This window comes from Populus trichocarpa, chromosome 3 (genome assembly GCF_000002775.5).
Source record: "Populus trichocarpa isolate Nisqually-1 chromosome 3, P.trichocarpa_v4.1, whole genome shotgun sequence".
Taxonomy (NCBI): domain Eukaryota; kingdom Viridiplantae; phylum Streptophyta; class Magnoliopsida; order Malpighiales; family Salicaceae; genus Populus; species Populus trichocarpa.
Genome location: NC_037287.2, coordinates 14,591,424 through 14,616,566, shown reverse-complemented (window position 1 = coordinate 14,616,566; position 25,143 = coordinate 14,591,424). Strand labels below are relative to the sequence as shown.

Below are 25,143 nucleotides of genomic sequence, written 5' to 3'. Positions count from 1 at the left end.
CTTAGGTACTGATAAAACTATAGAGTTACAAATAATGCTTGTAAGCCATAAGTATTATGGTAAAAAAGTAAGATTGATTTTTTATTGGTTCATATATAACAATCTATTCTCATATTAAATCTCTTTTTAACAGTACATATGACATTTTTTTGCCAAGTATTCCTTTTCTTTTATATATATAGCTATCTATAGCTATAATTTTTTTATTTGATGGGCGGATTTAAACATCAATTAAACTGAAGATTTTCTCTGAATAGTTTTAAAAATATACTTTTCACATAAATCATATGTATTTAGAGGAATAAAGTTTTCTAAATGTTAGTCCTAAAACCTCAAACTTAAAAACAAAAACAAGTTTTTTTAATATATATATATTATTTTGATGTATTTTCAAACGCAAAACACTTAAAAAACAGGAATTATTATAATTTCAAACACTACTTTTTATCCATCTCTGACCATAGCCCCCAAAGAACCCAGGTTCATCGCCAAAGAAACGCTATTCTAGTTCATCAGATCTTCCATCAGAAGTTATAAAGAATATAGTATGCACATTTAATTTCAATCTTATTTTAAGTTGTTCTATGTATTATTTTTTGCATTCTGGTAGTTTTATGTCTTTATTAATGATTAGAATGAATATTCTTTACAGATAACTAGTGATCAAGGTGGGGCAACTTTATTGAGTACAATAGAACATTACTGGCCAAATGTGGATCCATCATCCAATAATCACGATTTCTGGACTTGAGAAAGGAACAAGCATGGTTCATGCGCAAATTTATCCATTTTCACATATCTTCACAAGACTGTAAGCAGGCGGAGGCTTATACTATGCGTCAGATACTCTCAACTCAAGGTTCTCACCTTCTGAATTGTTTTGCTTTACTCGTATCAATGCATAATTTTGAATTTCATCAACATTGAAAATCTTGTTCTTTTTAACTGTAACAAGCATTCAACCCGGAGGTTCATGCTCACCATATAATATCTACAACGCAATTCTAGAAACTATCGAGATGGAAAACGTACTCATTTATTTGGCTAGTTTAGCAATGAACCATGCAATAGATAGAACACAGTTGCCAATTAAAATCCGAGTAAAAGATGATTATTATAGAAAGGAGAAAATTGGGATGGAAACAGAATTGGCCTGCATCCATAAGAATCAAATGAATAAATTAAATGATTGACAACCATCTATTTTCCTTACCTATGAAAAAATTGGGACAGGATTTTGAGCTCTGTTCGCTTTTTAGCTGCCCTTCTAAGAGGCTTCCGGTTCTGCCACCCCAATTGATCAATCCCACTAGAATGGATAAATACATTACTATGGTTTTCAAATGCAAGCATTTTTTGCATCACATTGGACTCTGTTTCACCTGGCTTCTTTCTTGATTTTGTGTGCCGAGGTGAAGGTGTTTTGGGCTCTACAGATTTGGCACTCGTTGATCTGTCAAGGAATTCATGACAAAGTTACAATAACCATGATTTCCAGAAACGATAAGAAAAAAACTATTTACAAAATCTTCTCCCTATATTCTTGGTTTTTTAACACAGTATTGAAACAGTCAACTATGAACTCAGAAAACAATATCTAAAGACCTTGTGTAAGGTATGGCAATGTATAAAACGCATTCTCAAATATCATACCCTAAGCCTAGAGAACTTCAAGACAAGAACTTGCTAATGCAATTATGAATTACTCAAGACAATAATGTTAGTCAACGATCTTTACCTCTCATGATCTGCCAGTAGTGACACAGACAACCCTTCAGTTTGAGGCTCACATGCAGCACAGAAGTAGATCTTTGGTGGGGTGAGTAGCTTGATACAATCAATATGGTACCACTCACCACACAACTTACACGCTACCTTTACTCTACTGTCAAATGGTTTTCGGCAAATGCAGTACAGCATGCTTCGAGCTCTTAATAACTGCAGAACCAAGCGCTCATTGGTAAATGAAATACTTAACCATCCAGTCATACAGAGTCAGAATTTGTTACCTTCAGTTCCTTCTCTAAGTATATAGGCAAATTTTCACCCTCTGAAATAAGTTCAAAAACCTTATCCAGGCCAAGAGCTCCAGAATCTGTTGCAACCTGCCCACAGAAAAGAAAGCACCAAATTATTGAGCAATAGCAAAATTTAAAGACAACTGGCAAAGTGTTATCAACCTTCTTTGCGTGATCTGCCCACTGCAAGCCAATGTCCTTCAGTTCAGCAAGTTTCTGCCATATGTAATCTTCTGGAGGTATGCTCATAGCTAGTCCCTGCCAACGTTTCATACAGCATTTTACCATTCATCACTGACATATGTATATACATATATACATGCATGTCTGTGTCTGACGTGAGCTAATTTTTATTCAGAAACTAGATGATAAAGAAGTGATGTCAAACCAGAAATAAATGAATTAAATAACAAGGAGACAAACCTCTTTCATGTGCCGCTGAATATGTTGCATCGTAGGCTTCTGTGCATCCTCCAATAGTCTCTTGACTCTCACTCTCCAAGAATTTCTAGCTGATGCCAGTTCAAGGTCACATTTATCTTGATTATCACAAACACCTGCCACTTCCGTGGCCTGCAAAACAAAATCAATTCCAATCAGGAAAATTTACTAATTTGTAGATGTTTACATCTTTCAATTGCTAACAATGTTTCAAGGATATGAGTCTCTTTTTTTCGAACGGGTTCAAAAATATAAATCTGATGCCATAGGCTATGATGAAATAATAGTTAATCAAGGCCAGAGAATAAAGAAAAACAAGTTAACCAAATGCACCAGTGCAGAAATATAACAAAAGCTAAAGTTGTGTGTGTATGTGTTAAATTTTATTCGAAAGTAGATGCAAGTCATAACGTACAGATAATACAAAAGGATTGAGTACCTTCAGAGCAATGGTTAGTTTTTCACAGACAACAGTGAGATCCTTGTCCAAATAAGATAATGCAAAATCCAATATTTCTCTCAAGCATTTTTTGCATTCATGAGCTTGGTCCACGATCTGTTGTAATAAATCCTTTTCTTCAATCCTGTCAAAGAGAATAGCTCATGTCGCCATATTTAAAATAACAATAGAATAAAGGGATTTAGGTAACTGGTAAGTTCTTTCTATTTTTTTAAGAAAAAGTAAAAACAACATATTCACAAGAGTGACAGATACACAATAGGAGAATCATTAATATTGAAGTGAAACTGTTAAAAAATTCTATACTTAATGTACGGGAAGTTCACCTTAATGTTTAATGCAATTATTTTATAATCATCATACAAATGTACCCTAACTAGTTTACTAATAAGGCAGTTTAAAAAAAGTATCATAATGGGGCTTTGTTGTTGTTTTATACAAAATTTCACAGTTCCTTTACACAGTTATATTACTGCAAATATGAGTTTAACAGGAACAAGCAAATAATCTAAAGCATAATAAATGCACTGCATCCAATTTAATTGCAAAAAAATGTCGGTACCTTGTAGGGAAATTCTCAGAATCAGATAGAAGTTCAATCAGCATTCTTAATTCAAGCTGCTTCTCTCCATTTTTCTATAACCAAGGAAAAGGTGAGAAGCGTACACCAGATTCTTTATAAGAGAAAGTCCAAAGATATTTGATAAATGCATACCAGGGGACCACCTCCATTTTGGGATATTGACCCATCATCAAAAAATTGGCAATAATGGCAAATAAAAACTTCAGCATTATTTGGATTGACTTGTGCTGAATCAAGGCACCGCAAATGGTAGCTGTTCAATTGAAGTAAAACAAAGCATGTGATAACCAGACCATGTGAGAGAGAAAAAGATCAAGAGATGGTACACAACCATTAAAGCATCTGATAACCAGATAACATTAGGACAGTACATCATATCAAAACTTTAATAGTGTTATAAGGTATTGGCGTTGGTTTAATTCCTCAAAGTTCTTCGCAAGCCATATTGATCTCAGGCCATTATAATAAGGGTTTGACACGTCAACATACTATTGGGAGTATTGGTAAAAACTCTTCACAAAGAGCTCAAATAATTGAAGGCTATAATTGGAGTTGAAATTTTAAACTACTTTCAGAAGGATGATATTTTTGGACATTAATATAAAATAACAAAATGGCAGCCACTATGTGACATAACAAAATATAAACTCACCGGTCCTTGCACATTGAACAAGAGAGAAAAAAATTTCTTCGTTGTAACCAGTATAGCACATGCATAGTATTCTTGCTTTAGCGCTCCATGATTTGCCATAGATGTTCAGAGATATATCCAGAGACTGCTTGACCTGTACAATATTGAAAAGGACTATAAACATATCTGCAAAATATCTTAAAATCAGGATAAATGTCTGAAACAAACAATGAAAAGAACATTTGATCAAACCTTCTGCAATGCATCAGACAACGAATTCCTATCATCTACAAATCTTCCAATAATCTCCACAAATTGTTGCTTCCACTTTTCAACCTTTTCAACTTCATATAGAACCAGATCTAGCTCTGAACAAGAAAATGCTGAAGCCTTCCCCAGTTCCTGAGAGAGATAAAATCATGTTAACCAAATATATAATTGATTTATCACAAAAAATTTATTAGATGATAGCGAAATGGCATTTTGAGTTCCTTAAAATGAAGGGAATGGGAAGCAAAAACCAGAGCAACAAAATCTACTATGTTCAAGAACTGAAAACCAGGCTCCACCAATAATCCAGAGTCACAATATCATATAATTAAAATGCATTAAATATGACGCGCCTACTATAAAACTAAAACATGCATAATAGATGGAGGTGTACAAGAACAGCCAATACTTCCTCGTTCGAAAGTCATCACCGCAAACTTATCCAGGCAAATGATATACATACAGCACATGGTTGTGGTTTCTAGCGCTGGTATTGAGCTATAAGAAGATAAAAAACATAACTGCAATGGCCAAAGTACAAGTCCGCATCCCAGAAAATAATTCAACATGCATTTGCGAAGATGCAGTGGTTTCCTTTAAAGTATCCCCAGTCAAAAGTCCAATATGATCTTTGTTTTAAGTATAAGCAGTGCAGTTCATGGAAATCCTCAAGATAATAATAATGAAGGTGTAAAGAGTAAAATCCCATCCAAACAAAAAGCAGCACAGCGTTTCCAGCATATTCAAGAATATGGGATGATGATGCAGACTATACCTTAAGCTCTAATATTAGAGACCAGGATCTTTCCTCAGAGTTTAGACTAAAAAATCGTTCAGCTTGTTCTAGCCACAACCTACAAGTGAAACGTGCAAATCCATCAGCTACAATTTGTCACTGATAATCAAGGAAAAAACTAAAAAAAAAACACTAGAACATACACCTACATAACATTCTGATTTAACGCAATGCTAATATTGTCTACAGTTGAAAGAGAAAAAAACACATAACATGATTTCACTGTGTTACTTGCAATACTTGTGTTGTTTTGAGTTGGAGAAAGAAACACTTCTTAATATGTAAGATTGTTTTCTTACATTATGAAGCTCACAACGAGCCGACCACCCTGGCAGTGCAACGGGTGGTAGCGGCAAGGAAATCAAAGAATATGGTTAACATAGCCAAATCCATGATAAAAATAACCTTGTGTCTCTACTCTATATTTCCTATCGACAAAACAATAGCCTTCCAACTAATTGCTTTGTTATAGGAGTTGGTATTAAATATGAAAAGCAATATAAAACCAAAGGCCCAAGCAGCATTCCCAAGTTTCTAAATAAAAACTTGAGAAAATAAATTTCATGTAAGCTTGTACTTTTCTCCACTTAAACAATAGAAACTATGGAAAAAAATGAAAAGAAACATAAAAAAGGTCTCACCCAAACAAAGGATCATAATCATAATGGTGATGGCACAAGAAGAGTAGATCCAGTTAGTTGATAATCACACTGCCTTCTCTACTCACTAATTAACGTGATTTTCTCATTTTGAAACTATATGGATCTATCGAAGTACAAAAAGAAAATCATTCTAACAAAGTACGTGGATCTGACCAAGTAATGGTGACTTTCTAATCACAATAAAATGAACAAGTCAAACAACAGGAAGTCTAAGCTCAGAGTTTCAATATATAACAAATAATATAAGCTGTTTGTTTAAAGCTGAAAGTGTTAATACTGCTACATGAGCAACCCCCAATATGTGAAGAAATTAAAAATCATTGCACAGGGCGATAGCTAAAGAAAATCTTCCTATACAAGAGCACAAAATAATACACTAATGCAAAAGAGCATATTTAAGACAAGCACAGGAACAGCTAAACTCTCATCAAACAGAAACTTAAATCAAACAAGATTAGAAAACCAGAATTGATTTTTTGGATACATGATTTCATTTTTCATTCAGCTTAATTCAGCCAAAAAAGGTGCTTTATTTATATGCAAGACTTCATCTCAAAGATATTTTCATAGTTATGGTTCATATTGAAGTCCAAACATGCTATAAAACACCAACACCAGGACTGTCCCGGAGGGCAAATCATATGTTGGATTGCATATCTATCCAACACAAAATAAAAGGTTGGGTGAGGGAACTTCAGTATTATCCATTAACCTGAGGAAAAACTTCAGTTCAAGTGTCTGGGAAAACAAGAAGCATAGAATATTGCATACAAGAATAAGAAGACTCACTTGTGTTTATGAATGGCATTTACAAGTTGATTGACCATCAAAGGAAAGGAGATTTGTATACTCTGCAGTTGGAAAATCCTACGAGTAAGTTCTACAAGAACCAATAATTAATTGAACAACAAGCAGAAGTTGTAGCTTCCATAGAGGCAAAGCAAGCAAACATAAACTTGAATACCTGAGATTCAGCAAGAACTACTTCGGCATCACTCAGCTTGAATCTTTCAAAATTGCCAGGCAAAGAAATTACTCCCAAGGCTTTCCTAAGCCATTTGACCCCATCAATTAATGCACTCCATAGGGTACCAGAGACACCGATAACAGAAAGGTTTTCTGCAGCCTCCATCAAACTCTCAACATCCTACATAAGAACAGAGAGAAAGCTTTTATAAATGAGTCAATGGGAAAAAAACTGAGGAAAGAAAGATTACCAAAATAAGCACAAGGTTAAAAATCGAACTAGCAAAAAAAGGGGGTGAAAGCCACGTCAGGCATTCCCCCCTGATAGATGAGAAACAGGGAAATCGAGCACGTGAACACTAAAAGCCTAGCCACCAGATGTTTGAAGATGGAACCTGATTGATGAGACAGGCTACAGTAATACAAAATACCCAGGCTCATTTAAAATCCAAAGGTGAAGAAGCTTTTGCTAACCATGATGCGACAACTCAACATATCTTGTTCACTTAAAACAGAAGCTATAGGTAAACCAACCTCGCACAACTTGCTTCATTTTTAACCTTGTATTAAAAGAAATGCATACGAATCAAAGATTGAAATATCAAAAAAACAGATGGAAGGATTATAAAGATTAAGTACAACCTCCAAAGAAGGAGCACAGGTGCAGAAAGAAAGAGCTCTAGAGCACCATCGCAGCATTGAACATGCATTCTGGAGTTTTGGAATCTCAGCAAAGTCAAAATTCAGAGATAAACCAGCTTTAGTGATGGATTCCATTTTAGCAGCTAAATGTTCAACTTTTCCAAAAAGACAACCGTTCTTTCCATCATCAATATCATCTGTACTCAGAATGCACCTAGCATCCTGCAATGCAGAGTTGGCATCCTGCTGCCATTCATCACAGTTCTTCAGAACCATTTCAAGCATTCTTCGTTCATCCAAAGATATTTTTAGTAACTTCGAGTGTGAAACCAACTCCTGCATGACAAAAATTACATTTGCAAAATCATGGTTGATCAATATTTTCTGGATATAATATATTCTGCAGACAAGACAAACCTTTAGGACCTCGAGTTTGAGTGAAGAAACAGAGCCAGATACCATGGAACTAGAAGAAACCAAAAATGGCGCAGAATTCTCTAACCAGGACTTAGCCATTGCTACAGCATCTTTAATATCATCTAGCAAGGGTAGAAGCACAGGTATATCTGCTGAAGTCCTAAGAGATTACAACTCAACTGTTATGAACACAAAATATAACACATCAAGTCAAAACAAACAAGCTAAGCACACTTAAAACCTTATAATATCCTCAAAATCCAACATTTGAGCTTCCTGTGCAAGAAGTTTTGTGGCTCTTTCCTCCCAACACCTCACAGCTGCAATTACTCCAGACAAATCAACAAACAGTTTCTCTTTTTCAATCTGTAGCCTGAGAGGAAAAACCAACAGAATGAGCACTCAAAATCTAACACAAATATCTAGGTTACTGTAGCAGTGCATGAAAAACATACACAAAAGCCTCCATCATCAGTTCCTGAATGAAGTCCAAAGGCATTTTCATATCACGAGCCTGTAATGAGCAAAATAAATTTGTAAGAGATGCATAACCAATACAAGTTTTTTTTAATTGAATGCATCAATCATCAAGTGGACATAGCCCTTGTTATCTACAAAATTTAAACCATCATGTTTTGGGGAATGGGACAAGGAAGATTGTGACATTAAATCAAAACATATACTGTGACAAAACAGCCACTGGAAGAATATAGAAATAAGAGGATAGGGATAGATTACTTTCAGAACTTTTACTCTGCAACAAGCCTTCTTCAACTCTAACTCAACTAGAGGCAACTCATCAACTGTTCAAGGAAATGACTGGGCATTAAGAAAAATTTACACCAGCAAAGATAATGCCAACAGAGATGAACATTTACTATTTAACGAATCTGAACATTCCAAGAAAGAAACCTTGAATTCTCAAAGATGCTGCATCTTTTAATAGGCAATTTAATTCATTAACTACTTTATCTTGATCTTCCCGTTCATGAAGATTCACCAAAACATCATTACAGCGAGAAATCCATGAAACAGCATTGATGTGGCATTGCTTCAGAAGCATCAACTCCGGTATGTTAACAGTAAAATTCTTGAATTCTTGAAGCAACACTTCAACATTCTGCATCAGTAAACACTTCTAAAATTTAAGCTCCCAAGCTTCACAGAACACTCAAGGGAGAATAATAAAATGATGATGATGTTAACCTTTAAACTAAATGGAGCTTTCAAGATTTCCTTGCACTGAGACTGACATGATTCAGCTTTCCTTACTAGATCCAAAAGCAATTCTGTTTCTGGAAGTTGAATTTGAAGCTCCGACATCTATTCAACAAACATTATAACAATTAGAATAAATTTGGAAATTGACAAGATGTTGTATAAGTTTTACAGGAAAAAGAAATTCAAATCACCTCTGACTTCAGCTTGTAGAGAATATCAATGTCAACTGCAGCGCTTTGTGTCTCTGATATGCATTTCTTTGCACTGTCTATCCAGATCTACAGGGCAATAAACTACATGAGCAACAGAATACAGAAAGGTACCTGCTAAAAAGATACAATACTAAGGAAATTGCTTATGCTGGTACAATGACTTTTGGCCAACAAAAAATGCACTATGAAAGAAAGTAGATCTGTTGAGAGCATTGGACATAAGGGATGTGGGTATGTTCAATAACATAAAATTATATAGAGTTATGACCTTTGCTTGGACAGCATTCTCATGAAAAAGTACAGTTTAAAGAGGATTGAAAGAAATTATCCTTTTTATCATGATTAAAAACACACTTATAGATATTAATTTAAACCAAACACCAATCCCTGAAAAGCAAGCATTTTTGAAGTAAATGAAAACATCGTCTAAGCTGGCATGAAATGGAAGAGAAAATAACATGTAATGTAAACAAATTCACAAAGAATCGTGTAAAAAATTAACCACCATCCAGGAAGAAAATCACATTCATGATGTGCAAAGAGTCAGAGGAAACAACAATCTGTCAGGACTACAATAACAAAATCCCTCTTTACCACCCAAACCTAAATGTTTTAGAACACAAATCTACCATTTAAAAAGATACATATACAAGTGAGTGACCATTCACAAATGCTTATATAAATGGTCAAGCAAATCAAATTGAATAAACCTGAATTAATAAGGTTCCTTCACTTCTTAGGTCACAGGAACCCAGGTTGCATACCTAGGTATCTATATGACAAATCAAGAAAATTACAGAGGAAAACTAAAATCTGAATGTGTCAACAAAAAATTTACCTTTGCTGATGAAAGTTTTTTCGACAGCTTCTTGCTTTCTTTAATATATATTGGCAAGTCACTAAATCTCGAGTACAGTGATTCCAGCACAGATATCTGGCATAACAATATGAAATTGAATGATATTCATTAAAATAATGAGAGCATCAAGAGATACTGGTATTAGAATTATCCATTAAAAGGCAACAGCACTTTAGAGCTTATCAAAACAAAGTTAATTATGAAATTAATGATTGCATGGAGTGCGAAGGTTGGATCGGAGATACTTCTGAGCATGATGACAGAGCAGAATCAATTTCCTGAGCCAAACGCCATGCCTCATCTGCACGCTCCTGCATTAAATAAGTCAAATGGGCATGCTTTCCATTAGAAAACAATAAAGTGTGAAGAGGAAACGACTCATTTATGATAACAACCTTCAACATGAGATGCCCTGGCTCATTACATGGCACGGGATCATTATTCAGCAACTCAGCAATGTATTCCAAAGGCACTCTCTCCAAATCACAGCTGTGACCAGATGACCAGTTTTGAACTTTAAAAAGACAATCTCTTATGCCTCCTGCCCACATCTGAGCTGCATTCAAGCTCTTCACCATGTCTCGTACCTATATTTCAAAATGAAACAATCATTTTCCATGCACACAAAAGGGCAATGCAAGTATGAAATAGATGACAGCTAAAAACTCACAGGATCCATCTCAGAACCAGCCCAAAGAAATTGCTCAGCTTCCTTCAACAGGGTAGCACATGCATCACCCAAATATGGATGCTGAAAAAACTTTTTGGCACGCGAAAGCCATTGTTCAGCAAGTTCAGCCAGGCTGACATGCCCCCCCTTGACCTGCATGCAGAGCATGATCTCAGATGGGGAAAAAATGAATATCTTGTCCTATTGAAGCATTTATTAGCATAACACATGCATCATTATAGCTGAAGAACACTATACATTATCCAAGCACCATAATACTGGATGCTACAGCATGAAAACCCACCCCCCCCCTCCCCATGCTCAGCACATGCGAACAACTGTACATGAAAACCACAGTAACTGGCTTTTTATGGTATGCTAAAAGACCGTAGCAATACCTTCTTCGTTAACACATTCAGCTCATTGGAACATGAGATTTGCCTTCGTAAGTCATTACTTGGTGATCTCTCCTCAAATCTATCGCTATCTGATGCGAGCACCAAATCAGACAATTCTGCAAGGGTATGACGATATAGAAGACGACGTCTTCTGGATTTACATTCACAGATACGCTCCCAATGCTGCACCAGAAGCAGATGAAATCAGTAAGATGGGAAATGCATTTGGCAGCAACAAAAAGTTGCAAAGCAGGGGAAATAGAAAAAAAAGCTTGAGCAAGTACAGAAGTCATCTTCACTGCTGATCTTAAAGAAGCTGTTGAGAATGTCCTTGAGAAATAAAATTAGAAGCAAAAGTGTACAATTAAGCATTACAAAATCAGGCAGCAGAAACGAGAGTTGCGTTATAGCAACTCAAGTTCTATAAGATATAATATAAACCACATAGTGGTCGCACCAGACAATAGCAGGCATTCCAAAGTTGAAAATTCAAGAAGTTTAGCAATGAGCCGGGCTTTCTTTACCGCGTCTTGAATTTCCAACCCACGAGTAGTTCAACAACATAAATGTTAAGGAAAAAAATTAATAAAACTCACTTTGCTCAATTAACATTTACAAAAGCATAAGAGCTGAAAATAAAAGAAAAAAAAGGTGGTTGCTACATCAGAAATTAACAGGTAAAGCTAATACTATTAGATCATAAGAAAATTTTTGTGATAACAATGCATTCTCTTTCATTTAGAACTAGTGAAGCACTTTACAATCATAGAAACCATCCTCTAGAGACATAACTAATATAAAGTTAAGTGTTTGCTTTTTTTCTCATTTAACAAGGTTGATGAAGATAGGAAGCACATAAAATTTAACTAACAATTATAATGAAAAAAATTTAAATCTGCTGATTTATAAAGACCACATACCTCCAGACAGACAAATGCGGATGGCCTACAATGGCAAACAACTGCAGAAAGATACAGATATTGTTTGCATATAATGCATGCAGGATCCTGAAAAGGCCGGCAGAAGATAATTGCCATCTTAAGATAACCGTGATATTAATGTGAAGCTTCAAAAACAAAAAATTGAATGTATGAATGCATCAGATACACTATTACCTCCTCAGTACCAACATATTCAGGACATTTCCGCAGAGGCATAGGGGATGATTTGATGATGCCACTTCTCCAAATCCTCTCCCTCCAGGACTTCTCTTCGGTGTATATCCTAAGCATTTCTTTCTTTATATGAGGCGATGCTTTGCTATCAAAATCACCCTGCTTTAAAACTTTAATAATCAGAATGATAAATGTAATCCGTACAGGGACTCAGCTTTTTTAAAAAAATCAGGATTGGAGAGTTATCTTATTCCTCACTAATTACTCATGTTAAGTGAATTCAACTCCACCATCTGCAATTATTTGCAGAGGAAATCATGTCTTTAAGTATTAATTCTTGTTATTTTCAATTTAACTGACCAGAAACTTAAAGAGATGAAAGCAGCAACTTATTAGATTCATCTTATTGGCCAAGCTTAATTTAGTGAGCAGTAAGTTCATTTTTCCCCTAAGTCAAAGCAGTCGCATCATCTTTTTGGCAATCCTTAATTTTAGCATGAAAATTTCTTTTTCACTATTGTTACCCATTCTTAAAAAAGCAGAAAACTGGTAACCTTAGCCACCACACAAAGAAGCTCCTCGTGAGATAAAACAGCAGTCTTATGATAATTCTTATACAGCTCTGCTCCAAATCCACCGTAAGGTAGCCAGTCAGCCGGAGCAAAATTCACAGCTTCTGCACAATTCAAACCTGAAAAGCAAAGCCAAGGTGGTTCAATACATCAGCTAGATATCAACATAAATCTCCAACCAAGTTCATTAAATTGACAAATCCAATGATTTCAAGTTTAAATGGATATTGCATACCAAAGTTGAAACCTCCATGGTAAGACCTGGGAAAAGTGATGACAAAGTTTCCAGGCTCCTGTTTAAAGAGCAAGTGCAAAAGGAATTGTAATGCAAGTTTTCAATTGGAAATCAAACATATAAGGCCACTAAAAGAAAAGGTACTATAAAAAAATTGTTATGAAGGCAGTTTATAGATAATGAAGAGTCAAAAATAAATAAATAATTAGTTTAGCAGTTCGCACATGCAACCTACACCATGATACTTAGTTGTGCTCAAATTCAAGAACTTCACCACCAACAAATGAAAACTCAAGTCAACAAACAAACAGTAATGGTTCTATTTCCATATTGACATAGATAATCAATTGAAAAATATCAATTTGAATGCTCAAGTATATCAACTTAGACAAGCAAAAACTATATTCATGGACATGGAACTCATGTCCTTGAGTATCAAACCTGCAGTACAGTATAGACTGGAACCCGATTATCTTGCAAGACAGATGGGTTCAGCATGGTTACAAGCTGGAAGAGTAAATCCGGTTGTGCATCAAAGAGATCAGGAAGACTACTGCGCATCACCTACGGAAAAGTAGATTACATTAGCATTCAAGAGACAAATAACCCTACTTACATAGTAGATAGGAATTCATCTGAAGAGGTGAATATGGAACATCAAAGAATGCACATGAAATTCCTCCACTCGACAAAAATAAAATTTATAGGAAATACCAAAAATGACATAGATATTACAGAAGAAGATAGAAAAGTTACCCAAGCACATAAAATGTGAAATAACTACCTTCTCAAAAGCACCAGCTTCACTACCCGGAACACTGTACCAACATTTTGGCTCTCCCCTGAGACCACAAGACAATCATTCAACTCTCATATAAGCAGATGAAATCCATTTTAACATATACCTTGCAGGCTTCAGTGGAAAAAATGTCTAACATGATACCATTGAACATTTCACTAATAAGAGTGAAATATGAAAATGAGGCATCTGCAAGGCTTGGGTAAATGTCTAGAATTTGAAAATCATACGAGTAGATTATCTTTAAATACAGGCTCATATTAATCTCAAACCACCACGCTCTTCAGCATGAGATTATGAGTCCCACATGTCCACCATTTCACCGCCAAAACATCTAGAAATGAATAGGATTCCTTGGAAATGACATCTAAGTTTGATGCATGAAACTATGACAAAGGTGGAGAGTTGTAGTATTTGTATTGATCAATCAGGACAAAGGATAGTGCACCCAAGTAAAAAAAAAAAAAAGATTTCACAAGCCAACCATCTAATTTTGTCAGTCAAATATCAACCGGTGCACCAAATAGATGAATTGGGTGGCAGGAGCATTAGAGCCAGCACCGGTAAGGAAACCTTCATAGGTTAAATGGAATTCCTCACTATTTCCATCTACATTTTGTTCTTTTGTCAAAACTCATCAGTTGATTTCATCTAGAAGCGTGATTGGATGACCAGAACATGCAATCTAGAGAAAGAGACAAATGCAGTGACAAAGAGAAGGTGAGCAGGCAGAGTGAAGTCTCTGTTATTCCACCAATTCTTCTCTAGTTTATCTATCTTCCATCAAAGGTAAGTACAAACTCTTGGTCAGGCCAACAAAGTTCCCAAATAATAATCTAGCTGTTATAGGCACCAAAAGCCAATCAAGAAACACAAGAATGTTTGCAGTTATAACCTTATGAAGGCTGGTTATTCAACCTCTAAGCATTTCAGAAAAGCTATTGCTTCCATAGGCAACCCAATTTGAAAGACAAGGGCTTCATTCCACCAGCTACCCTCCTAATCTTTCCAAAGCCCAAACATGAGCACATAATTAAGAAGTTGAAGGTATGATCTTGGAGAGAAATATTTTTGTTTGTTTGTTCATTTTTATTACATCTACAAATGAAGCATGGATCCCTTTCATCAAATGAACTTTGATGTGATTAGTTGTTTTATATGAATTAGGCATGTATCATGTAGACCTAGGAACACACCGGCATGAAAATGACACTTGGTGCAAGTAAAAGACACCGAAGAAACATAGATATAATCACAAAAAGGTAAACTCAAAAGTTGATAAGGGAATATTTCAATTGTTGACTGATGCCTAAAACAGGAAAACGCATTGCCACCACTTTTGGTTTACAAATACTGATGCAATGTTAGTATCTCTGTCCAAAACATTTAAAAATCGATACATGACGTATAACTAACAGATAAAAGAGCTAATATTTATCTTTTAGAATTCTTTAGTTAATTCCACTCATAGGGGGATTTTGGTCAAAAAAAAGTTATGTGAGACATCAACTAGCTACAGCCTGAAGTTCACTTGTAGTTTCATTTTATATTCTAAAATTTCAATTAGCAATTTTCATCTTCCTGATCTGCAAAATGTCACTTTCTTTGCAACTCAATGGTAATGGGCTTAATAATGAGCAACTTTTTATGTTACCGTTTCTTATTCCATTGTCAAAGAAAGATATGTATTTTGTCAAATTGAAAAATGAAGAAGAATATGAAAACAACTGCAGAGTAAGTATAAACAAATGTTTCAGACACGTACCAGTGTAGATAATTCATTGAGTAAAAACAGTGGTCTTCAAAATGCCAGCAAAAAGATGAGAAAAGCATGCCAACATATAGCCAGGGCACCATAACACCAGTAATGTTATGATGAACAGCTTGGAGCATTGAACCTTTCAACTTGGGCAAATTATTGAGGTTCCATGGACTGCCACAATATTCATCCCATAAGTTAGCCTCAACTGATTCTGGTCTCTGATCATTTACACGTGGGAAGCCACTCCCATAAACAGAAGTATCCAAGTCACTACCATACATAACTTCAACGTCACCAGCTGATCCCTCCACAATTTCCCAGAACTTTTTCTCCATCTGCACTCGAGAAGTAGATCCTGAGCCAAACCATCTCCTCTTGGCCCGATCAGCTAGACGCCTAAAAGCTTCCACTGTGAAGCGCTTACCAGGGACAAAACCAAAAGTATCCTTGTCAGAATTCAAACACTCAAAGCAATACCAATTCCCTGGCGGAACTTGCTTTAATGGCGGTGAGAGACAATAAATATGCCACCCCTTGTTACATCTATCGCACAAAAGCATCACCTCCCCATGCAAACCACTCCTGCATTGCTCGCATATCTGATCATGCTCTTCTTCCTCCTCTACCTTATTACAAACCTTCACTTTCTCACCATCACTGTTCTTCCGCCTCCTTTTTGAACGTGAAAACTCCATCCTATCATCACTCTTCTTAGACTTTCGCACTCCCCTTTTACAACCCCTAGCAACCCCCTTATTCAATCGATTATAGTACTCCTCATAATCATACAAATGCTCTTGATACAACTGACACAAAACATGCTTCGCACACTCTGTAATCTTCCTCCCGGACCTAACAAACCTCGAAACCTCACCCCACTTCTTCTCCTTCACGACCTTATCATAGCCACCGAACCTCTTCACTCCATTAAACAATTTACACAAATCCAACTCGTCCCCTTCAAAAATCACCCTCCTTTTCAACTTCTTCCCACAATGTTCCTCCAAGAACCTATTATACTCCAACTCAAAAGTCTTGGAATCACAAGACGCCGGCCTCACTTGCAACTGATGAATAGCCTGAGTCTTCGTAGGAAAACTAAAATTCTCCAAATTCAATGCAAATGGCGGTTTCCAATTATTTGGTGGAACAATTTTACAAATCCCATAAGGCTCCGCTTCCGGTCTAATTTTGTAAATATACTCTAATGGATCCTTAAATTCCTCTTCATTAGGGTAATAAACAGGTGCAGATGGCACATGCAATGACCCGGATGACGAAGAAGCCGATGAAGACGACGAAAATAAACTCAAATTTTGCCCTAAAACTCCTTTTTCTACAGCCCTGGGTTTTCCTTTCCCCATTTGCCACCAATAAATCAATAACGCAATTAACAACAATCAATCTATGATTACACCATCTCTATAAATTCATGAATATATTGCAAAAATTGAAGCCAATAAATCAATGCAAATTGAATTCTAGGGTTTCTTTCGCGCGTACCTTTTTATTTAGAGACTAAAGAAAGACTAGGTTTTTCTCCGAGTGCGCGAGAAAGAGAGAGTGAAGTTCCGTGGGAGATTTTAATTTTGGTTAGGAACGAAGTGGGGTGGTTTATATAGGAAGGGTAGTTTTGACCTGTGAAAAATAATTAAAGAGGGATTTGAGATTCATAGGTCTCCAAGTTGATAAATTACGAAAATGGTAATTTGGACCTTGAAAGCATGGGAAAGAGAATGGGTTTGGACTTCGGTATATAGAAAATGAGATTTAATTGTGGATAAAATTACGGAAATGGTAAAGCGGATTTATTAGGGTTAGTTTTGTTGATTCGAATGTACTTATTTCGATCTCAATAGATTCAGAGATCTCAATACTTCCGTGTGAGGTTATGGGTCAAATAAATAAATAAATAAATGTAAGAAAAAATATTCATGAGAAATTTTTTATGGTATTATTATATTAAATTTAAAAACTTTTGACTCAATATTTTATTTAACCAAAATTTTAAATTAAAATAATATTTAATATTATGAAAATGATTACTCTTTAAAATATTTTTTATTTTAAAATATATCAAAATAATATTTTTTTTATTTAAATTTATTTTTGACATCAACACATTAAAATGATCTAAAAACATAAAAAATTTAAAAAAATTTAAAAATGCATGGTTCAACCATGAAAACAAACTGTACCTAAATCATGTGGAAGTTGCTTTGACATGACCTAGTCAACATGACGAGTTCAGAGAAAACAAATCAAATAATGAAAAACATTATAGAAAAAACAACCTAGACTCGCTAGTCTCAATGTAACCTAGATGATTGGTAACATCATGGTTTGGCAAAAAAATAAAACATTGAAATAAAAACATATTGGATTGCTTTAAGTCAACTCAGGTTACTTCGTCAAACCCGTTGTAACCTAGGCCATGGACTTCACTACGCTTAATAATATTTTTTATTTAATTATATGATAAAAAAATATATAAAAATCAGTTCATTATTAACTAAATATTTAAAGATAAAATTAAAAAAACAACAAAAATTCAACAAAAACTTATATTAAATAATAAAATTTTAAAAACTAAAAATAAAAAAAAGGGAACAAAAGGTCATGTTAGGTGCGTAGGCTTGATGCAAGCTCATGTCAACGGGCCATGTTTTTTTTTTAAAGGGTGGACAAACTATCGTTCATCCTTTATAATTTTTTAGATAAAAAAACACAATGCACTTATGAGGTGCCAACTTATAATCCAGCCACCAAAGTGGTGGCTAGAAATTTTGGAGCTGTGTGTATTTTTTCTTGTTTAAAATATATTTTCATTTAAAACACATAATAAAACACCATAAAAAACCTCTCTAAATCACCTGCCAATCCCAAAACATCCAAAAATCATCCAAAAAAACTGAAAATCAATTGAATAGAAAAAATCAAAACGAATTAAATCTACTTTTTCAGACATGTTTATGGAAAAACATTTACCACCATCGAATGGAACTCGTTAACACCAAGAATAACAAGTTTGTCACTGAAAAATGATCAAACTAAGCACTTTCTCTCTTATCATCATTTTTAGATGATTTTCTCTCTCCTCTCTCTAACTAAACAATTAAAATGTTAAGAAAATAATTTTTTGGACCAAAATTGAAATTACAAAAACTATATGGAATGTGAAGGAAGAAGAAGGAAGGTATGAGGATGTAAAGAACCTTTCCACCAAATTTTAGATTGAACATAGTTTTTTTCTTTATTTTACACTTTGATCTTTTATATTTGATTTTTTTTCCCGAATAAATTTTAACAAATAGGTCATAAAATCAAGCATAAACACTGAAACTGAAAACAAAAATACAAAGATAAAAAAAAAGATTTGCTATTATGAATTACTATAATGTTTATTTAGCAAGTTGTTTTAATATATATATTTTGTAATTTCTAAAATTTGTTCCTATCGTTTCCAAAATGTTGCTAACTAATAGTAAACATCACGTGGATCCAATGCTAAACCCCTTCCTAATTTTTTATTTCTTAACCTCTTCGGTTCTTATTTATGTTTTGTAGGATACCATCATCTATATGAAATATTGAGTGAAGAACAAAATAAATAATAATAATATAATAATAATATATAATAATAGAGATTTTAAGATTTTTTTTTTTTTTGATTCGAGGAAACCTTATCCCCTAGAAAGCGTACTTTGTGGGTCCAGGTGAGTGAGTAAAACCACGGCTGTCCCAGGCTCTTACAAGAGGTGCACGTCCTGATTCGAACTCGAGACCTGCTATGCAGATCTCAAATCCTTTACCATCACGCTACGTTCCTTGAGGATGAGGTTTCCTACTCTCATTTTTCGTTGTTAAGTATGTTCCTATAACTTTCCTTATCAGCGGTAAGAATCAAACTAATTATCAAAGATATATTAATTATGTCATATTCTCCTCAACTTTCTTTAAGAGTTACATTAGGATTTAGCAAAACAAGTGATATTATCTCTAATTATTTAAACAATAAAAAAAGAACTCAGTTCTTCAAGATGCTCTTATATTTCTTCTTCTTTTTTTTCCGAATTGTCACAAATCTATATATCATCTATTTTTATATATGTACCACAACTAGAGGTGAGCAAAAAAACATAAAAATTGAGAAAACTGGAAAAAAAATAATCGAAAAAACCGAACTGTGAAAAAAAACCGATTAAAATTTTGAAACAACCAACCGGTTCGATTCGGTTTCGGTTTTATAAGTCTAAAACTAAAAAAACCAAACCGAACCCAAACAAAAAAAACCGGAAAAAACCCGAGTCAAACCGGAAAAAACCGAGCCAATCCGGTTTGAACCGGTTTTTGTCCTAAAAACAAACCGAAACCGGTCGGTTTGAACCGGTTTTGGTTCGCTTTCGGGTTTTTTTTAAAAAATATATTTCAATGTGGTTATTTTTTTGATAAAAACTAAATCGAACAAAAATGATCACCCCTGACCACGACACTTTATTTTATATATGAGACTTTGCAAGGAGGAGAAGTAGTAACTGTATGTAATCTTACAAAACTATATCACATCGGCGGTATAAGTTATGGATTTTTTAAGATTAGTATCATGAGAAGATATTGAAAAAAGACACTGCATATCAACTATGAAATGATTGTAATAATTATTATTCTAATATTCATAAAGAATTTTATCATGTCTTAATTAATATAAAAGTAAAATCAAACTTTTATTATTAGTAGACGTACACTCTAATAATAAAATTTTAAAATCCTCTACTTTTGTTGTGCTTATTCTTGCATTTTATTTTATATAATTATATTAAAAATTATTCTCTCAGAACAATGATAAATAAATAAAAAAATGAACTATACTCCTGAGATGAGAAAAAGATATCTATCGATGTCCAAATGCAAACAATACCTTGGAAAACAAGTTAATTTGAACATGATTTCAATTTTGTCAAAATTTTTTTATCTAGATAGAAAATAATATAACATGATTATATTTTCTAGTTTTTGAGCTGGAAAGATGTTTTGAAACTTCAAGAACAAGTTTTTTTAATTTTTTTTAAAAAGAAAAGGAATAAACAACTGAAAAGGAAAAAAAATATATTCTTCTGATACTGAACAGCCTAGTTGCTTGTGTCCTGTGTGATGGAACAAATGTTTTACGATGAGAGAGAATAGAAAATTTGTTGCATGGGATGAATTGCGTATGAGGAACAAATTCTGACGGAGTCAGCAAGGAATTCATAAATTAATAGTTTTCACGTCATTTGGCTTCTCTCTCCTCTTGCTCTTATCTTCTTCATGTTCAGGTAACATTCATTAAAACAGAAAATAAAACATGATAAACATTCACCGTAGAAATGGCAGTCTTGTATTTTTCTTGAGATGGCAGATTTTGGAGGGTAAATCTAAGTTGACTCGAGTTAATGTATTGATAAAAATAATAATTATTATAATTTTAAAATTTGAATTGAGAGTCGACCCGGGACAAGACTTGGGTCACGGATCGAGAGAGTCAATCTGGGTTAACCCAAGTCAACATATAAATAAAAGTGTGTATTATTATAATTTTAAAACTCGACTCAAAAATCAACCAGAAATAAGGCCCGCGTTGTAGGTTGAGAGGGCTGCTTTTTATTAAAAAAAGAATTAAAACAATCTTGTTTTGGAAAAAAAACTTAACGGGATTTTGACCTATGTTTTGTCCTGTGTTGACAGAGTCCCAAATCGACCTGATTTTTTTACTAGATGTCGAGTCCATTCTTCCTCTTTTTTTTTTAACTCGAACCGGTCCAGGTTCTGGGTTGACCTTTCAAATCTATTCTAGTTCTATAACTATGATTAATATAATATTATTAATTTCAGCATCCAATATATATATATATAATTATTATTTTTACATAGGTAAGTTTGATAATAATATGTATTAAAGATAAAATGAACTTTTTGATATTTTATTTTGTCTTATTTATCATAACCAAAAAGGATACAAAAATATTCATCATGTCTTATAAACCATTACCAAACATAATTTTATTTTTGTTTTTTTATCTCGTCTTTTTTATCTCTACTATCTTTTTTTTTTTTGTCATAGAATAAAAACCAAACCTAATTATAGAGAGATTGCAAGAGAAAAAAGTAATCTCAAGTGAGCTAGCAATAATTAAATTATAAAAAAATAATTAAAAAAATATCAGAATTCTATTAATTATATTTTTCAATTCACGTGTAAATATACAATTGTAGTTTGGATTGGGGGAGTAGCTTTAAAAAGGTATCATGATACACACACACACACACACACCAAATCCAAAGCGGATACAGTGGACACATGATAAAGACTGAACAATGAGCAGAGATTGTCAAGACAAAAAAAAATAAAAAAATCAAAGAACTAAAAGCATAAACAACAAAGAGAAACACAACCAATAAACAACAGAGTTTGAGCAAACAAAGAACGGAGTCTAAACGAAAAGAACCACCTACAGAGACCCACAAAAGACATAAAGCAAATGAGAGAGCACACAAACACGCTTTTTGACATAAAAAACAACAAATAACCATCTGACATCCTCTTAAAGAAAAAAATTAAACAACTTTCACACGATGAGAGGAAGGCAATCAGGGCAGTAGCTACGACGACCATGGCAAACGTGGCAGCATATTATAAAACGAAGTGACATGGAGTTGCCAGGATGTCCGAAAAAGAAAATAAAAAAAAGCCTACAAGACAAAACAAGGCATTACAAACCTTAACGTGACACGGAATGGCCAGCCCTCAGAAAACCAGTCTCAGCCAAACAGTGCTTTGATTCAGCACTTCCCTCGAACAACTTGCCGACTTGGAAGCGCGTTTCATGGGAACCCATCAGAGTTCACTAATCAAGGAACCTGTGAATCAGCGCCAAAAAAAAAACATTGGATTTGCAACAATGTTCCTCACAAAAGCAAGTAAAAACGCAGATGAAAAAGAAAAAAGAGAATGGTTGAGAAACCGCGCCGACCATGCGAGCCATGACGTTAGAAAGAAGCTATCCTATCCTATGAAACAAAAGGAGACGGCTTTGACCGATAAAGAGAAGAGGAGCGTTGGAAAAAACAGCGAAGCCAGTTAGAAGACACCACTGCAAAACATCTAGTAGCTCCAGCCCAGCCTAAGCCAAGAGAACCCAGAAGCACACATAAACCCCAACCCAAATGAGAAGAGAGATGAGCCCAAAAGAAAAAAAAAATCACGTCCCTAATCCACAAGCCCATATTTAGCAGAAGAGAATGAAAATTCACAAAAACTAAAGCTTGTGGAGGTTTGACTGTACATAAAATGTTCACTTTCTCATAAATTACTATCAATTGAAGAATTGATTTTTTTTTTTGTAAATCACCGTTCCCCTTCTCACAGATCACTTGAACGATCACCTGCTCTACTAATTGATTAATACTAAATTCTTGATCAGCGCTAAGCTGCGAGATTGATCATTTTTTTAATCCTAAAAAAATGTAAAGATACGGAGAAGTAAAAAAATGTAATGCCTACTGGATGAAAAATCTTTAAAATATTAAGAAGTTAATATATTAGAAAAAAAAATAAAAAAATATATATTATGAAGGCAACACTTTAGATCAACTCGAGTCAGTCATAATTAACCTAAAAAACATGCGATCTGAAGCATGAAACCATGATAATTCTATGGAACGCAAATTGAAATAAATTAAAAAACTCAATTCCAATTAACCAAATATTGAAGGTAAAAAATGAAAACAATATTAAATTAAAAATAAAGACCTAAAAAAATGACTTGACTAAACCTAGATTGACGACCTGCGCTACGTCGCGACTCATGAGTCGGATCAAATTTTTTCTAACATAAAAGAAGATGCTCAGACGATGATAGTGCTTTTAAAGAAGTAAGAAAAACCTGAGACCTAGGTTGATGACTTCATTGGATCTAATAAACCCGGTTAATTTAATAATATGATAAAAGGGCAACAATAACAAATAAATCGAACAATTTTTTTCCCGAATAATTAATTATAAAAAATGAGTTGTCAATATCATATTTGAAAAGAATCGCTCTGTTGTGGACACTATCTCATCACATGAAAGAGGACACACCCACCACAAAAACAATGGCTCATAAATCAAACCAAATAAAATATCATTAAAAATGCATCTTATACTTATATTTAAATAAATAAATTTAATTTAATTCAAAAATATTTTTTTAAAGAAAAACTAAATTTAACAAATAAGGATAAATTTAACAAAGGAAATTAAGCTACATGCGCCCGTCTAGGGATGGAGGTACAACCATGACAAATAAAAAAAACCCTAAGGAAGGTTGGTTTTGGCTACCATAAGTAGTTGCACATGCTGTCTAAATACAACGGGACAACTTACTTGTTGGTGTATGGAACACATGCGCCAACAACCTTTTTATATCTATATTTTTTAAAATATCAAATTGCCCATCTTCTTACCTAGCAACAACTAAAAAGTTAGGGTGAAAAATACAACAAAGACCCTAGGAGTCAAGTTAAAAAAAAATTGTTTTTTAAGAGCAACTCAATCATTTCACCGTGCTTTAAAAAACAAAAATTCAAAAAAACCTTTTAAAACTAGTTGATTGAGTTTTACTTTTAAAGATAATAATGTCATTCCACTATGCAAAAAAGTTTAAAGACAGAGCTACCCCACTCATCTTCTTAATGAAATATTAACAATGTAGAAAAGATCATTCTACCCTCAAGATCAAAGCCAATGAATTTTCTTGTGATGGGGAATTTTATTAGCATATTACTACAATGAATAATGTTTTGTCTCTTATGCTACAATATTTTTTCCACGCGAAGTAGTTTTTGTTTATACTTCACAATTTTATTAATTTTATTATGAACTTCTTTTATAAATTAGTTTTTTTTTTGTCGCGGCCAAAGTTGGTGAATAGTTTTATTGAGGCCATAAACCTAAAGTCGTTGTGGTTTGTGCATAAAAAGTATTGTATATTTTAAAAAAAAACATTCACACCTCCAAGTCAAATACACTGTATGCAGTGAAAAGAATAAGTGAGCTTGCTATCAAATTTATAGTTGCAGTAATGTTCCTTTTCTTGAGCTTTATTCTCCACAGGCGCAATCCAGGCGTCTTTCTTAAGAATCGAACCTACCAGGCACCAGCAGAGGTTATCTTTACAATTAAAATTATGAATAGATTTACACTACTGGAATTTAAGCATCCCATCTTTTCTCCACTATAATCCAGTTCAAGAACAAAAACAAAGGAGAAGAAGCTGGGATGCAGCACTAGTTCTTCATACATACAGCTGCTTTAATTACCAGGCAGTTCCGATTAAAACTTTGATAATTAATATTCGCAAAAAAAGAAAGTTACCGCAAGACTTTATAGCTCAT

At 34.1% G+C, this 25,143-nt stretch overlaps 1 protein-coding gene across 1 annotated transcript; it reads right to left on the bottom strand.

Annotated features, from left to right (window-relative positions):
* Positions 1-1,082: 1,082 nt before the first annotated feature.
* LOC18097038 (lysine-specific demethylase JMJ17) lies at positions 1,083-17,326 on the bottom strand. Its single transcript, XM_052451666.1, has 33 exons — positions 15,733-17,326; positions 13,953-14,010; positions 13,610-13,732; positions 13,169-13,226; positions 12,916-13,052; positions 12,362-12,520; positions 12,167-12,253; positions 11,247-11,429; positions 10,849-11,001; positions 10,574-10,765; positions 10,424-10,489; positions 10,158-10,253; positions 9,299-9,385; positions 9,093-9,209; positions 8,799-9,006; positions 8,625-8,689; positions 8,342-8,400; positions 8,128-8,259; positions 7,887-8,046; positions 7,470-7,805; positions 6,826-7,008; positions 6,651-6,712; positions 5,179-5,257; positions 4,386-4,535; positions 4,155-4,287; positions 3,586-3,755; positions 3,482-3,555; positions 2,899-3,043; positions 2,442-2,591; positions 2,181-2,276; positions 2,010-2,105; positions 1,739-1,938; positions 1,083-1,453 (listed from the first exon to the last, which is right to left on the bottom strand). The coding sequence occupies exons 1-33, from the start codon at positions 17,091-17,093 to the stop codon at positions 1,210-1,212; spliced, it is 5,619 nt and encodes a 1,872-aa protein (XP_052307626.1). The 5' UTR covers positions 17,094-17,326; the 3' UTR covers positions 1,083-1,209.
* Between the last annotated feature and the right edge of the window lie 7,817 nt (positions 17,327-25,143).

Bases quoted from the DNA above. Each gene is read 5' to 3' on its own strand.
- LOC18097038 (XM_052451666.1), bottom strand. From the start codon at position 17,093: ATGGGGAAAGGAAAACCCAGGGCTGTAGAAAAAGGAGTTTTAGGGCAA. The intron at 13,227-13,609 runs GTTTGATACTCA...CTCTTTAAACAG, and splicing joins CAGTCTATACTGTACTGCAG to GAGCCTGGAAACTTTGTCAT. The intron at 9,007-9,092 runs GTTAACATCATC...TTACTGATGCAG, and splicing joins AAGCTCCATTTAGTTTAAAG to AATGTTGAAGTGTTGCTTCA.